At 42.9% G+C, this 14,751-nt stretch overlaps 4 protein-coding genes across 4 annotated transcripts; all 4 read right to left on the bottom strand.

Annotated features, from left to right (window-relative positions):
* Nucleotides 1–1,380: 1,380 nt before the first annotated feature.
* LOC134094604 (leiomodin-2-like) lies at nt 1,381–2,413 on the bottom strand. Its single transcript, XM_062548195.1, has 2 exons — nt 2,204–2,413; nt 1,381–2,036 (listed from the first exon to the last, which is right to left on the bottom strand). Exons 1-2 carry the CDS (start codon nt 2,398–2,400, stop codon nt 1,508–1,510), a joined length of 726 nt encoding a protein of 241 aa, XP_062404179.1. The 5' UTR covers nt 2,401–2,413; the 3' UTR covers nt 1,381–1,507.
* A 17-nt stretch (nt 2,414–2,430) lies between these two features.
* LOC134094360 (leiomodin-2-like) lies at nt 2,431–3,994 on the bottom strand (the record flags this gene model as incomplete). The annotated part of the gene is made up of 2 exons (XM_062547858.1): nt 3,589–3,994; nt 2,431–3,072 (listed from the first exon to the last, which is right to left on the bottom strand). Coding segments are annotated over exons 1-2 (888 nt in total), but the record flags the coding sequence as incomplete, so codon positions are not given.
* Nucleotides 3,995–4,200: 206 nt separating this feature from the next.
* On the bottom strand, nt 4,201–8,999 carry LOC134094007 (ankyrin repeat and SOCS box protein 15-like). Its single transcript, XM_062547363.1, has 10 exons — nt 8,909–8,999; nt 8,340–8,442; nt 8,211–8,254; nt 7,683–7,814; nt 7,282–7,440; nt 6,927–7,172; nt 6,535–6,706; nt 5,831–6,374; nt 5,148–5,301; nt 4,201–5,068 (listed from the first exon to the last, which is right to left on the bottom strand). The coding sequence occupies exons 2-10, from the start codon at nt 8,435–8,437 to the stop codon at nt 4,887–4,889; spliced, it is 1,731 nt and encodes a 576-aa protein (XP_062403347.1). The 5' UTR covers nt 8,438–8,442; nt 8,909–8,999; the 3' UTR covers nt 4,201–4,886.
* Nucleotides 9,000–9,835: 836 nt separating this feature from the next.
* On the bottom strand, nt 9,836–14,402 carry LOC134094544 (ankyrin repeat and SOCS box protein 15-like). The gene is made up of 10 exons (XM_062548116.1): nt 14,367–14,402; nt 13,913–14,036; nt 13,729–13,781; nt 13,246–13,377; nt 12,997–13,155; nt 12,554–12,799; nt 12,216–12,387; nt 10,673–11,231; nt 10,258–10,411; nt 9,836–10,121 (listed from the first exon to the last, which is right to left on the bottom strand). Exons 2-10 carry the CDS (start codon nt 14,014–14,016, stop codon nt 9,955–9,957), a joined length of 1,746 nt encoding a protein of 581 aa, XP_062404100.1. The 5' UTR covers nt 14,017–14,036; nt 14,367–14,402; the 3' UTR covers nt 9,836–9,954.
* Nucleotides 14,403–14,751: the final 349 nt, after the last annotated feature.

Here is a 14,751-nt window from a genome sequence, read left to right on the forward strand (position 1 = left end):
ATTAGTCTTATCGTGACAGCAGTGCAAATGTCTGACTATTTTTAGAAGCAATAAGTAGGAGGTATTTTCAGGGCCAGGCAGACTGTCAAATACAGATAGTTCTGCTTAACCCCACCCCCATGCTGACTGATGACATGAAATTGAGACTGGGTTTTTGCAGTATTTTGCACCTGTTTTCAAGCAAAGCACTAATTCTTGAGAAATAGGACAAAACATGTAAAGCAGATACAAATGCTATCGGGTTTAATAATTAACACATTTGAATTGTAAATGTTGCAAAGGGTTATATATAGAAGGCAGTTGACACAATTATTCACCTCAATTTCATTTGGTCATCATTTCAAACATAATTTTGACATAATAGTTTCCACCACAACTAGTGTTTCCGCAGAGAAGGGATAAATTATTCATAAGTCAAAATGCTAATGTTAATTAAAAGGCGACACATTCATGAAAAATATCTAATCGCAAGCAAGAGGTTATATCTACATTAATTAAATGTATGCATTACTGTAAGTTTAATTTGTTATAGCATTAATGTTTTGTCTCTTTCAAGAATTAGTGAAAAACAATAGGCTACTGACTAAAGCTAGATAGACTGGACTAGAAGAGATATTGTGAAGTTTTGATGATATGTGAGATTCAGAACACAGATGAAATGTTAGTTCTGGTTCCTCTGTAATAAGTAGGTAATGGGTCTACGATTTACAGAGCCTGCCTTTGAGAACATTCTAGGCTGGCCTTTTCCACGGGTGGATATTTCCCCCACAGCTCCAGCCCTCTCATCTCTACCCTTTGCCTGCTGTTTTCCCATGTCCCCCAACACAAGTGGCCGTGCAAAGCGAAACCAGTTGCTTCAGTAAAATTTACAAAATTAAGTTATTGTAGGCCTACTCACATGAACGGCCATAAACTAAGCTTTCCAACGATATATCGACGGTAGACCTGATAGATTTTTATATGACAGTGAAACCATTATAAGATCCTTACTAAATCTGTGTAACCTGAAACATATAAAACATTGTAACCTGTAAGGACTATATATGACGTTGTATGAGGAAAACGAGAAAGGGGCCACTTTCATACAAGTTTTGTATATAAAACACATTGCTGGCATATAAGTTTTTTCTATATATTTTCCATATGGGCAGTGGATTGCCTCTCTGCCTCAGTGCTCGATGGAATGATCAAACTGAACTTGAGCAGCTTCCTGCACCCAGTGCCTGAGCCACTAGAGACAGGTTGTGTCGGTGGAATACACCTACATTTGTTTGAGCTTTACCATGGTCTTGACAGTTAACATTATTGTAACAGAGCAGTGACAGGCTGTACAGATTCCTAAATTGAGAGGAGTCAGATTAAAGATTAAAGATTAGGACATTTAATTCAATATTATATATTTCAGAAAAGCACAGAGACAAACATGCAGAAACCATCACCCTCTCAGTTCCACTGTTGAGATCTAGAAATGCTCCTCCCATGTGTCACTTGGTGTGTGAGAATAGAATCATTTCAGGGTCACACTCACATCCTGTGTCAATTCTCCTAACTCAAAAGAGAATTGGATGCACTTCTGCACGCAGATACATGTAGGCCTAGTGATTAGACTTAAATGATACAAAAATAGGCTATTAACATTCATTTTCACGCACATTTCGGAGTGACCGAACACTGCTAGTGTGAATGGCCTCCATGAGATCACTGTGTGTTGATGAGGTAAACGGGCTCCAGCTGACGCCTTGGTCTTCCTCACTGATGTGGGCCGCAGGGCAGACTTGACGTCCAGCAGGGCACTTTCCCCTCTTTCTTTTTCCCCGTTATTCACCACCTCTGGGACGGCTCTTGTAGACTTCTGAGTGCTTGTGTGCCTTGTAGCCAAGCTGGAGCCTTCATGTTGCCGGACCACCTCAGCGATCTGTCGGCTTGGCAGGCTGCTGCTCCTCACAGACTGAGGAGGAGGAGGAGGAGGAGGAGCGGGTGAGGTCGTAGTTGATGTTTGTGATGATGAATCTGTCTCCTCATCACACGTGCGGACACTGTGGAGAACACATTTGAAGCTTATTGAAACTCAGCGGCTTATATGGAACACAACATTTAGGTTCATGGACATGGTGTGACAGGGACATTTAGGTTCATGCAGTTTAGTAGAACTACATTTGCACTGGTCAGAAGTGTGTGCTAGAACACTACAGTAGAGCCTCACGTGGTGCCAGGTGAGGGCGTGGCGGGCTGCTGGCTCTGTTGGCGCCGGTGCTGGTGTTGGCGCTGTTGGCGCTGGCGCTCCTGGTTCCTGGTCAGGAGGCGGGTGGCGCTGATCCTGGGGCCGGCCAGCTCAAAGCGGAAGCCCAGCTTGAGCAGGGTGGTGTTGGCCTGCAGCAGCCGCACCATCTCCATCTCCATCTCGGCGCGGGCGCCGCACACACACACACACACGTGCCGCTGGTTGTGCAGCCGCAGCTCCTCCAGCGTGGCGTTGTTGTGCTGCAGGGAGCCCAGCAGGGCCAGCAGGCCGCCGCCCCACACCGCCTCGGAGTCCGTGTCGAGCGCCGTGAGCGTGCGGTTGCGGCGCAGCGTGAGCGCCACGCTGGAGGCCACGCGGGCGTCGGCGCGGGTGTGGGCCAGGCTGAGCATGCGCACGTGTGTGTTCACGCTCAGCGCCTCGGCCAAGCGCACCAGGCTCTCCATGGGGATGTCCTCGCCGTTGTTCAGATTGACCTCTTTCAGTGAGGCCTCGTTACTGATGACCCTTTCCAGCACGTCGCTGATCACAACAGGGTTTCCTGTCGGTTGTTCAGGGGTTGTCTTTAGGTTCTGATTGGGAATGATGCTGCGGTTTTTAGGACATTTGAACCTACAGGGTCCAGTTCTTGTGACCTCTCCGTGCCCTGGAAGGGAATTGTTTACATGCAGCTGTTGGTGCTCTTCCCTTCTTTTCCCTCCGCTCTTGCCAGCTTCACTCGTGCTATCTTCCTGTAGGGTCCTGTCAGCGTCTGTCAGTGCTGAGGATTGACCATCACCCCGGGTCACACTGGCCACTTCCCTCTTATCAGTCTGGCCCTTCTCCACGTTGCCCTGTTCTCCAGGAAGGGATGGACAAGGTTAAAGGCTACCTCAGGTTAGACAATATAGTCTAGATATAAAATGTGGAAGACCTGCCAGGTTATAGACAATATAGTCTATACCCTTATAATGTGGAAGACCTACCTGAGGTTATACTAGACAGTATAGTCTATACCCTTATAATGTGGAAGACCTACATGAGGTTATACTAGACAGTATAGTCTATACCCTTATAATGTGGACAGTATAGTCTATACCCTTAATGTGTAAGACCTGTTTAACTCTAAATAGATCAGAAACTGTATTACAGACGGAGAAATACTTTAAGATGTCACTTGCAAAATAATTGTCATGACTTTTGATCCCCTTTTAGCAGTGAAGGTTTTAGTTAATCGGTCTGAATGACAGCAATTATGTCCATAATAACGAGATCTTTCTGGACACAAAGTCCCATAAGTAGTGTGATAAACTGAAAGTGTCTTACTGGCAAATGTACTAGAAGTGAAGAGATAAGAATCTCAGCCCAACCTGCAGGAGCCTTGGGCTTTGGTTCTCCCAGTGCTTGAGGAGTGCCTCTCGGGAGAAGGGGCCTGTTGGGGTGGCGGCGGTCTGGTCCCGCTGCCTCAGCCCAATGGGAACAGCATCATCCGGCTCCAGCTCCTCCAGCTCCCTCTCCAGCTCTCGCAGTTCCTCAGCGCTCAGCGTGGCCAGAAGCTCCTCTTCGTCCACGTGCTCATACTTGCCCAGTCCCCTCCGGTAGCCAAAGGAGCTCATGCTGCTGTGCTGTGTCTGTCTACAGAGGCCAGCACCGGACTCTTCTCCGTCTTTCACTGAGCTGCTGGTGGAGAATAGCAGGCTGTCCTGACTCTGATGATTAGAGAGCTGCTTCTAGTCTAATCTCTTCAGCTGCCACAGGGACTTGGGGGTGGGAGTGACTTTGTAACAAAGTGACCACACAGTGATGTTCCTCTTCTGGAAAGGAGATGTAACCAGATAGCATTCCACTGAGAATCTTAATTGTATTGGAAAAAGCTGGTATGGTGTGTCAAAGTCAAACTCAGAGTCAGACATATGAACAAAAGAGAAATCTTCTAGAGATGGGAGAGATGAATCATTTGACGTTTTAATGACATGGCATGAGGGAGAATACAACCGTGTGGACACTCACTTTTCTGACCCGTCACAGGACACGTTCTCCTGCTGATGAGCACACATTTTAATGAAAGCTTATATACACTGTGCATTTCAATGGTTCAGCACAATGTCTTTACATTAATAGATTTGTACTGGTTCAAGTTAGCCTGGCCCCCGCCTGAATACGTGCTTCCGTCTGGTATAGCAGAGGGCGTTCCCAAGAGCAATTACATTTACATTACAAGTTTCAAGCCTATCATTATAGTTGTGTCCCCCGTGGTTATCATACGTCATTACCAAGCGTTAGCGATTGAACTCCAATGAATTCAAACTTCAGACAAGAGTCCACAAACCAGGAAATAAACGTTTGCCAATGGAGCTAGGCCAGACTCTCTGCAAAGAAGAGAGTCTGGTCGTCTCCAGGCTAGGTATCAACAGAAATAAAATATGAACATAGCAACACATGCAAAAAGTATCCCACTTACAGTATTTAAGTCTATGACGTAGTTTAGAGTTCATAATGATACAATGATGAACATGTTCAGTTTCCTTATTTCTTTACTAAAGTGCTTTGCTTAGTAAATTATGTTAAGACATTGGGAAATGTTTAAGATCAACTTAAACCTGGTTACTGTACATGCTGCAGCTGCAGTAGCAACTATACAATAGTAAGAAAGCAGCATGACACACTACTATTTGGACTCACTGGAGCATATTATATCAGTATACAGATCATGCTCTTTGTACATCACATAGTTCTTGAGTCTGTGAGGGAACACGATTGAATCCATAGTCTTAGGGTCAGCAAATCTCTGTGAGGTCATTTGCGATCTGATTGCAAGCCTACAGAGGTGTGTAAGCGATCGTGGGTTTCCTACGAATAGAAAAACAAGAGTAAGGAATTATAACAGAAATAACATGCATTGTATTTCTCAATATAAAATATACCATACCCAGAATATGGCAGATTATTGACCACTCTTTGTGTTTCTCCAAAACCATTCTAAGTTTGGAGCAGATGCAGACATGACTGACATAATCCAGTAGCATTCTCACAGTTCTTCCTGCCAAATGCTCAAGGCAGGACACACTGATGTAGTCGCAAAACTAAGAGGAAAAAACAAAGTCATGTTGCAACTCACAAAATCATGAAATCCAACACGCAGCTTTCACTAGGGCTGCATATTGGCAAAGATTTCCGTGAATTTCCTCTTGGGGATCAATAAAGTATCTATCTATCTAGCTATCTATATTGTGGTAGTTCGATTTATTTAGATATTGCAGGGATACAGTGACTATGAGTCAGTACATTGCAGAGATATTAAAATGTAAATGGGGATGTATTGCAATACTGTAAGCAATATAATATAATTGTTACAAATCTGATTTTAAGGAAACTGTCTATAGTGTTAAGAGCGCAGTAGAGAGGAAGAGTCAAATGTCTGGATTCACAACACTGAGAGGGGTGCTTTGGGTTGAAGTACAACACAAAATGTCAAAACCTGTCTACTATGAATCTTTGCATGTAAACTATCAAGTAACAATACAGTGTTTTTGAAAATCAATAAAGCATCACAAAACATAATTTAATCAACATAATCTTGATACTCATACTTTTTACATCCCTGGTACTCACAGGGACCTCTTTGTCAGGATGACAGTCATCCTCTTCAGTGACAGTTGTCCACATATTATCATCATGGTGACAGCTGAAGCATTTCTCCACATCGTAGCCATTGTTGAGCAGAAGTCTCATCATTATCTCATCTCTAAGGCAGTACCGTAGAGCGGTAGGGAAGACCGTGTCACTCACCATAGGAGAGTAGCCGTTCACATTAGCCTTTTTGGCCAACAGCAGTTTCACAATCTCATATCTGCCGGCCCGTACGGCCACTAGGAGACAGCTTAGGGGGTCCAGGTCAGTTTTGGCTCCAGCATTCAGTAACATCTCTGTGCAGGTGACATCCCCATTGGAGACGGCAAAGTAAAGGGCACTCTGCCGCATGTCACCATAGTTCTCCGAGATGTGTGCGAGCAAGAGGGCATTCACATTAAAGCCCTTCTCCACAAGAAGTTCTAGACACTGGACATGGCCTCCGTCAGCAGCAGAGTGGACAGGGCTCTGGCCAGAGAGCCGCAGAGCCCTCCGGGTAGTGATGGGGATGAAGATACGCAGGGCCCTTACAGGGAAAGTGACAAGACAACATCTTCAACTTCTCATAATCCAATCGTCATGAAGTGACATGCACACAAGACGGAACTTTAAGGAAATATAACCTGAGCCTGTAACGGTGGACAATCTCAGTGCTACGCTGGTTTCTCTCAGGATAAAGTACTCACAGGTAATGTCCTTCATAGGCAGCTCGATGGATGGGGAGCTGAGAAGAGAGGCTTGCAATATTGGGGTTAGCTCCATGTTGAAGGAGAAGTTCGATGCAGTCAGGATTGCCTGATCCAGCAGCATCATAAAGCACAGTGTCCCCGTTAGGTGCTTTTGCGTTGACGTCACCACCTAATATTTAGGAAGATGTCTTGATTTCTTGCAGTCAGCAGGCAGCTATGGCTTATATCATCTCTGAATATTAATGCTGATCAATGTTTAGTTATAGGCTACTGAAAACGTGTCTTATATGCTTATTTAAAAGCATAAAATGTAACAAGCTATGTCATTTTGCTATGAAACCTCTCACTCAAGCACACACAGGCACACACAGGCACTGCCATGCTCTCACCATTCTGAATGAGGATCTCTATGGTGTCTGTCTGACCATACTCTGCGGCAACAGCCATCGGAGTGACTCCATGTTGGTCCGTCTCTGAGATGTTGCCCCCATGTATCAAGAGCAGCTTAAGGATGTCTGTGCAGCCCGTCTTGGCAGCCTCGTGCACTGGCGTCCACTTCTTCAGGCAGTGCTGATTCACTGAGGCTCCCCGGGAGACCAGAGTCAGAGCCACATCAAACAGGTCCAGTCGGACTGCTGCAACAGTGAAACAGGGTAACGAGCAAAACAAGATAGGCATTCAATTAGTTGAAATACCAGATTGCACATGCATTTGATGGAGAAAATATGATTTGGTCAATTTTACCGAGCAAAAGTGCTGATTCATTCTTCTCATTGGTTCCGTCTGGTGATGCTCCATGCTCCAGCATCATTCTCACGTTGTCCACCAGACCAGCTTGTGTGGCCAGAATCAGAGCAGTTTGGCCATCCCCGGTCTTTTCCTCCAAGTTCAGTCTATATGAAGCTGTTTTATGATATATGTCATGGGTAGTATTTCCATAGCATAACTTCAAGTTCAACAGATAATACATTTCACCGTATAATTCTGGAATGAAACTGTACAATACAGGGATTAGGTCAACATTACAAGGACAGGTACATTAAACCTGCATTAAAAAAATTGCAGTAGTATCAGGAAAGTGTGAATTCAAAATCTATTGTATAGGTACAGCATGTGGTCCTCCAATTCTAATTCTTTCCACTCACCATAGAGGACTACCTCCAGCACCTGTGGTGATGGCTGGAGGGCAGCCTTGTGGAGGGGATACCATCCACTGCTGTCCACTTCCGTGAAGGCTGCTGGCACATCAGACAGCTTCTGAAGCAAGAACAAGTCTCCTGAAAGTGGACAGATGGAGAGCTGGCATATGACAACAAAGAATAAGATGTGTGAATTTATGGAATTACAATATGGGCCACTATAATCTAAGTCAATCAAAAATCTCATGTGACATATACTGTATACACATGACGTGAATATGTGTTGCATACTAGCCTGACCAGCCAGACCCACAAATTAGATTTGCTGTCACTAGGGGCATCTATAGATTTCTAGGCTCGTTGCATACAGCACTTACATCTTAAAAATATAGCGGACCACAATTTCCCCAAGAACACTTTAATCACTTCCATATGAATATGGAATACAGTATGTATTCCATATTCAGTAAAAACCAGCCTTCTTTCAAAATACAAAAGTAAGAAACACAACAAACAAACAGATTGATAAATTACCTCGTTCTATGGCTTCCAGGATTTTTAAGTTTTCCGAGCTGGAACTAAGAAGACATTTGTTCAAATCAATCCATTTTTCATTGAAGTTTTTCCAAAATGTATATGTCAGATATTCACTCCATACAGTACCTCTCTGAGCAGGCTGCATTTTGGCAGGACTCCTGAATGCTCATCTGTATGGCATAGTCCAGAAGGTCATCATCATCTATGTCATCTGTAGTTGCCATGCTACCTTTTTGTAGAAATGTACAAAATGGAAATGGTCAGCCATGTAAATATTGCTATAAGATAGGCATTGATCCACTGAATCATGTTGTCCTCTTAATCTTATGATTCAACTGTGTGGTATCAGTAAAGGCCACTGTTATGAATCTATATCATATACAACAATCAATGTCCTGATTTTCTAGGCTAGCTCTGTAATGCTTTTGACTTTTACTTCAAAGACACATTAAAAAGAGGAACATGATGACTGACACAAATGTGCATATGGCTAACAGAAAACATGTTGGATTTATTTGACAAACATATCAACAACACAGGTTTCATATTGCAGGCAGTCAAACTGGGTTAACGTTTGCAGCAAATGTGCGCCTATAGAGCACAAGTTCAAAAGTTCGAACACCGCCACCAACACACATGCCTTGCAACATTAATGGAAGTGTCAGACGACTGTCAGCAGCCACCCCGGCTCTTACCCTCTGTGAAATATGGTTATGTTTCCAGTGAAATCACGAGTTCCAGATAAGCATGCCAGGAGGTCTGTTTGCACTGCTCCCTGTCTAGCTCCAACCTCCCCCTGGTGAACGCGCACACATACCCGCACTCTCCCACAAATGTATTTTTGGCTTTCACCTGCCAGGGCAGTGGTGCATGCCAGCACACTGAAGTGCTGTGCTTGTGTACACAAGACATGGAGTTTTCAAAGAATGAATGCTTGTGATAATGAACAAGAAGCTCTCACTGTGCAGCTGGGCCAGTGATGTCAGGGGGCAGTGCTTTATCAGAAACCTGCAAGGGCTGTGTGCTTCAGACAGGCAGTAGGAGCTGAACAGTGAGACAGGCAGTGAGAGTGAGACAGCGTCTGGAGTTGTGTTGACCTCCCTGCAGGAAAGCACCCTGGAGGGAAAGTAAGCTCCACTCTCTGCTCACCATGGTGATTTTACACACTCAAACCTTGTTCATCTAACAACACAGCCTAAAGTATTACTACAGCTAATAACTTATAAGGCATGTGTATAGGCCTAGTGATTAATTGATTGTTAATTGAAAACAAACATTCTAATGTTGTTTATCTTATCAGGCTTTATTAATATTCATCAAATGACAATAGCAAAACAAATTTTAGGACAGAGTCCCTGAAGAGTTATTCAAGTATATAAATCGTATGTACTGTACTAGTACATGTACCGTAGCAGTATGTAGTAATATGATGTTTTCATATGCACTGAAAACATTATAATACCACAGGCTTTATTAAAAAGTTTTAAATAATTAAATGACGGTAGCCAAACAAATTCAAGTATATGTAAGTCGTATGTATGTGTATATGTAGTATGCAGTATGTAGTATGTGTATTCTGTATAGCAGTATGCAGTATGACGCTTTTATATGCCCTGAAAACATTGTGATACCATATCAGGCTTTATTGAAAAGCCCTCAGGAAATGACAATAGCAAAACAAATTCAAGTATATTATGTACAGTATAAGATGTTGATGACATTATTGGAACAGACCAAGGCTTCAGACAGGCACAGCAGACAGGTCATAAAGGCCATTCTCCTTAAACAACAGATAATTCATAATTCTGGGTGGAAAACAATCCATGGGGCTGGAATCATGGAGCGAGTTCAGATGCAAGAGTCCTCTGACTTTCAGTCTGCAAAGGTGCATCAGAGAGCGAGGGTTACCTAGTCCAAAGAGACACACACCAGCTCAGAATCAGTGCCAGACTAACCAGGGGGATACTTCAGCATGGATTTGATATGTATGGATGGAGGAAACTGAAGACAAGTAAAAGTAAACAGCGTAAGTTTGAGAACTCACAAATGATCTCCGAAACGTCTTCCCACTCCGTCTGTTTCTTTAGAATGTGTCTGAGCTTGGAGCAAAGGTTGACATTACTCACGTAGTCCAGGAGAATCTGCAACACCTTCCCAGAGAGGTGCTTGAGGCAGTGCAGGCCAATGAACTCACAGAACTGATACAGAAGATAAACAAAGAGCAAACATGGTGGTCAATTGTGGAGCTGGCCAGCTCATTGAGATGTCACCTAAGGTTCTGTTCACTGAATGTGCACATGAATGTTCATCTTGAGTCAAGGCAGTGAGATTGCTTAAAGAACAGTGACATGAACCATGGTCTCATGGGGAGATCAGTTTTAAATGTCATAATTGATCTTGTCCTCACTAACTACATCAAGTATGTGTTTATGTGTTTAACTTAACAGAGGAAAACTCACAGGGATTTTATCACTGTTAACCTGACACAGCAGATCACAAGGACTCCTCCGGCAGAAGGTCAAATCAGAGGGGTTGTCATGGTGACAGCTGAAGCATTTCTTCACATCGTAGCCATGGTTGAGCAGAAGTCTCATCATTATCTCATCTCTAAGGCAGTATTGCAGAGCGGTAGGGAAGACCGTGTTGCTGACCAGAGTGAAGTAGCTGTTCACATTAGCGTTTTTGGCCAACAGCAGTTTCACAATCTCATATCTGCCGGCCCGTACGGCCACTAGGAGGCAGCTTAGGGGGTCCAGGTCAGCTTTGGCTCCAGCATTCAGTAACATCTCTGTGCAGGTGACATCCCCATTGGAGACGGCAAAGTAAAGGGCACTCCGCCGCATGTCACTGTAGGTGTCTGAGACGGTCTGACTCAGAGTTGTGTTGACGTCAAATCCCGACTCAATCAGCAGCTGCAGGCACTGTGCATGGCCGCCATCAGCAGCAGAATGGACCGGACTCTGGCCGGAGAACCGCACAGATCTTCTAGAGGTGACGAGGATCAATATCCGCAGAACACTGTAAGTATAATTTAAACAAATGTATTATTATTCAATGATACATAAAACTGAATTTCACACATGTTTCACCTTTAATTATTCACAGGATATGCTAATTGTGCATGCATGGGATTGACTGGAATCATTTATCATTCATAAATCAAAACACACATTTTAGTTAAAAGGTGACCTAGAATGGAAATATTTTTTTTCTTGGTTTTCATGAATTATGAGAGGTTGTGCATAAACAAAGAGCTAACATGAACATGAGACATGGTTGTGCCCTCCTTCATATGGAAATCTTGAACTTAGGAATAGACACTAAGAAATGGGCGATTCAGCAAAACTGCTTGCTTGTGATGTCAGACCTCGCAAAGCCATTGAAGTTCAATTGGGGTTGCCAAAGAGGGCGCCATTTAGTCAAACAGACCATTTCAATACCTAGCCTAAATATATGGTTTTAATTAGTCTTGTAAGCTTGCAATTGAGTTTATTTTTTAAAATCAAAGTTGAATATATACTATTTTAACATCAGAGAACACAGTGCAATACTCAATTCATCCATTCTATAGGACCTTTAAAATAACATCAGGTTTATAAGAAATACCATCTTGACATGTTGAATACTGTTAGTATTGTAGATGGAACCAGCCAATTTAGAATGGAATGGATGGGTCTACATGTACATACAAAGACCCAACAGCAATGTGCTTTTTAATGGAGCTGTTCAGTTGGTCCTCTTTGGGCGCCTTAAGTATCTGAGGTATTTATCATGTTAAATATTGCAAGCTGAAATCTTTTTTAATCGTGTCATTTGTCATTGTCTCAATGAAAGCCTATTTACTTTTGATGGTTGGTGTCCATGGAATGTGAGATTTTATGAGTGATTCCAACCTTTGTCCAAAGTTTCAGTTGTTCACAGACAAGGTCAGACCTATGTTTACTATTCCTGAGACAAGGTCACAGTTGAATTTATATAAGAGCTTCCAGCCCCATCACTTACAGGAGGTGTCCATCGTAGGCAGCCCGATGAATGGGAAGGAGGCCAGAAACATTGGCTAGATTGGGATTAGCCCCATTCATCAATAGAAGATTGACACAATCTGGATTGCCTGCGCTGGCTGCCTCTATCAAGGCACTCTCCCCATTGTTAGATTGGGCATTCACATTGGCACCTTCAAAAGAGGAATTACTGTTAGAGTCTGGGATTGGAATTGAACCTAAGAATGGTATGGTCTTGTGGTTTTGGCCTAATAATTGTATGGTCTGGTCTTGGCCTTATAATTGTATGGTCTACCACATGTTAGTCCAAAACAACCACAAACAAAGATCATAGCACACCGTTTTGAAGCAGGATTCGGATGATCTCTTCGTGGCCGCTTTCTGCTGCAGTTCCCAGTGGAGTCACACCATGTTGATCTCTGAATGTCACCTTCCCATCCCAACTAAACAATAGCACCATGATGTCACTGTAGCCCCTCTTGGCTGCCTCGTGCATAGCAGTCCACTTTTTGGCACAGGCCTGGCCCACAGAGGCCCCGTAGGAGAGGAGGACACTGACCAGCTCATAGGAGCCTGTCCTCACCGCTTCAAGGGCATAGAAAAATAGGACATGTGAGAAGGGAAAAACTGGCATCAATTGTCATAGTTCTTTCACTCTGTAGACATGTGCTCTGGGTGGTGTATATACTTAGTGTATTACACAAGGGATATTTTGATAATTCCATTGGGTTTTTTTTTTTACCATCAAACCAATCTCAATTGAATTTTTTTGAATTCATTACCCAGCAGAAGAGGAGACTCATTCTTGCTATTGCAACATGAAGGAGATGCTCCAAACTCCAGCAATGTTCTCACATTCTCCAACAGACCAGCTTCAACAGCCATAGTGAGACAAGTCTCACCCACCTTTGTCTTTTTCTCAAGATCGTGATCACAGGGGGCTGTAACATGCATGATAGAAAACAAACGTATTAGTGTACAACCTTCAAATCCTCACAAACTAAAGCAGTGTTTATCTGAATCAAACTCACAGTTTAAGACTGTCTCCAGCACCTTGGCTAGTGGCTGGACTGCTGCCCTGTGGAGAGGCAGCCAACCGCCACTGTCCACCTCCAAGAAAGCAGAGGGGAACTTCTGCAGCTCTTGCAAAGCTGATATATCACCTGGAAATGACCATGTCACCTTAGAACTGTGCAGGGACTTTATGATCTCCAAATGGGTTTATGAAGTAGGGAATCAAAAAGGCTCATGGTTCTGTCTCTATCAGCAAATGATCTAATTATGGTACACACCTTACACAACAGGAGATGTTATTACTATTTATGATCTGTCATGAGTCTGAACATTAACTCTCTGAACATTTACTGAGTATTGTTTGATGTGCAATTCATTAGATATCATCTTTAATAAGTGGCAACATTATCACAACAGATAACACCAAAGGGTAGTGGAGATAAGCACTATAGTAATAAAGGCAAGGGGTAATGAGGTCAACATGCCCTGCAGTCACTTACCTTCCTTGATAGCATCCAGAAGTTTTACATTTTCATCACTTAAAATCTCTAAACTTGATAAAAAAAGAAAAGAAAAAAAAAGATTGTGTATAAATTGTCCAAATGATTGTGAACAATATTTTTTATTTAGAATACAATGTTTATTTGGAATAAATTTCAAAGATAGTAAAAGATTTTGAGATACCTGTCTTTTGGTAATAAAAATGGATTTTGCCAAGTTTCTTGAAGGCTCATCTGAATTACGTGGTCAGTGATTTCATCTTCACTCATACCAACAAACATATCCATTCCTATCTGTGAGCTTTGACCTGCATTTATAATGGGGTGGAATCACAGGGCAAACATTTCAGGAATTATTATGTTTTCTAAACTCTTACAAAAAAATAACTGCACTAGGTCTACTTCAAGTGTCAAAAGCTGCAGACATGAAACATCTGTATTGCACTACATACTTCTGCACTATACTGCAGATATGAAATATTTTGGTCATGAAACTGTTATATAACTGCAGTCATTTGTCCCATTAATGCAATTATTGTTTTGTAAGGGAACCCCAACATAAACAGATGCCTTCACATAGCCTATAGCCTACATTTTTTTCCACTGAAAGTATATGTACATTTTGTAGTAACACTCACCAGTGGATGTCTCCCCCACAAGAGTGTTGCTCTGAGTGGATGGCAGCATTTAAACACTGGGCTGGCCTGCTATCAATGCAGCCAAGTTCTGAAAATGAATGTCATGCCATAACAATGAGGCATGGCTTCACATTATAGTGTGTGTGCTACATAGCCAATAAATTATGCCCGTGTCCTTACCCTGCTATTTCTATCAGCATTGTCTTTGTTCTTTGTTAGTAAACATAGAAGTGGTGTTGTTTACCATGGCTTCTGGTGAATATTAGCACCGCAGCCAAATCAGAAGCTTGCAGTCATAGCCTACGTTTTACATTTTACACAATATAATAGGGCACTTCAGTCAGTCCTAGAGTAAGCCACGTTGCTTATCTAAAACAGTGTAGGT

The sequence above is a fragment of the Sardina pilchardus genome, chromosome 10, assembly GCF_963854185.1.
Source record: "Sardina pilchardus chromosome 10, fSarPil1.1, whole genome shotgun sequence".
NCBI classification, from domain to species: Eukaryota; Metazoa; Chordata; class Actinopteri; order Clupeiformes; family Clupeidae; genus Sardina; species Sardina pilchardus.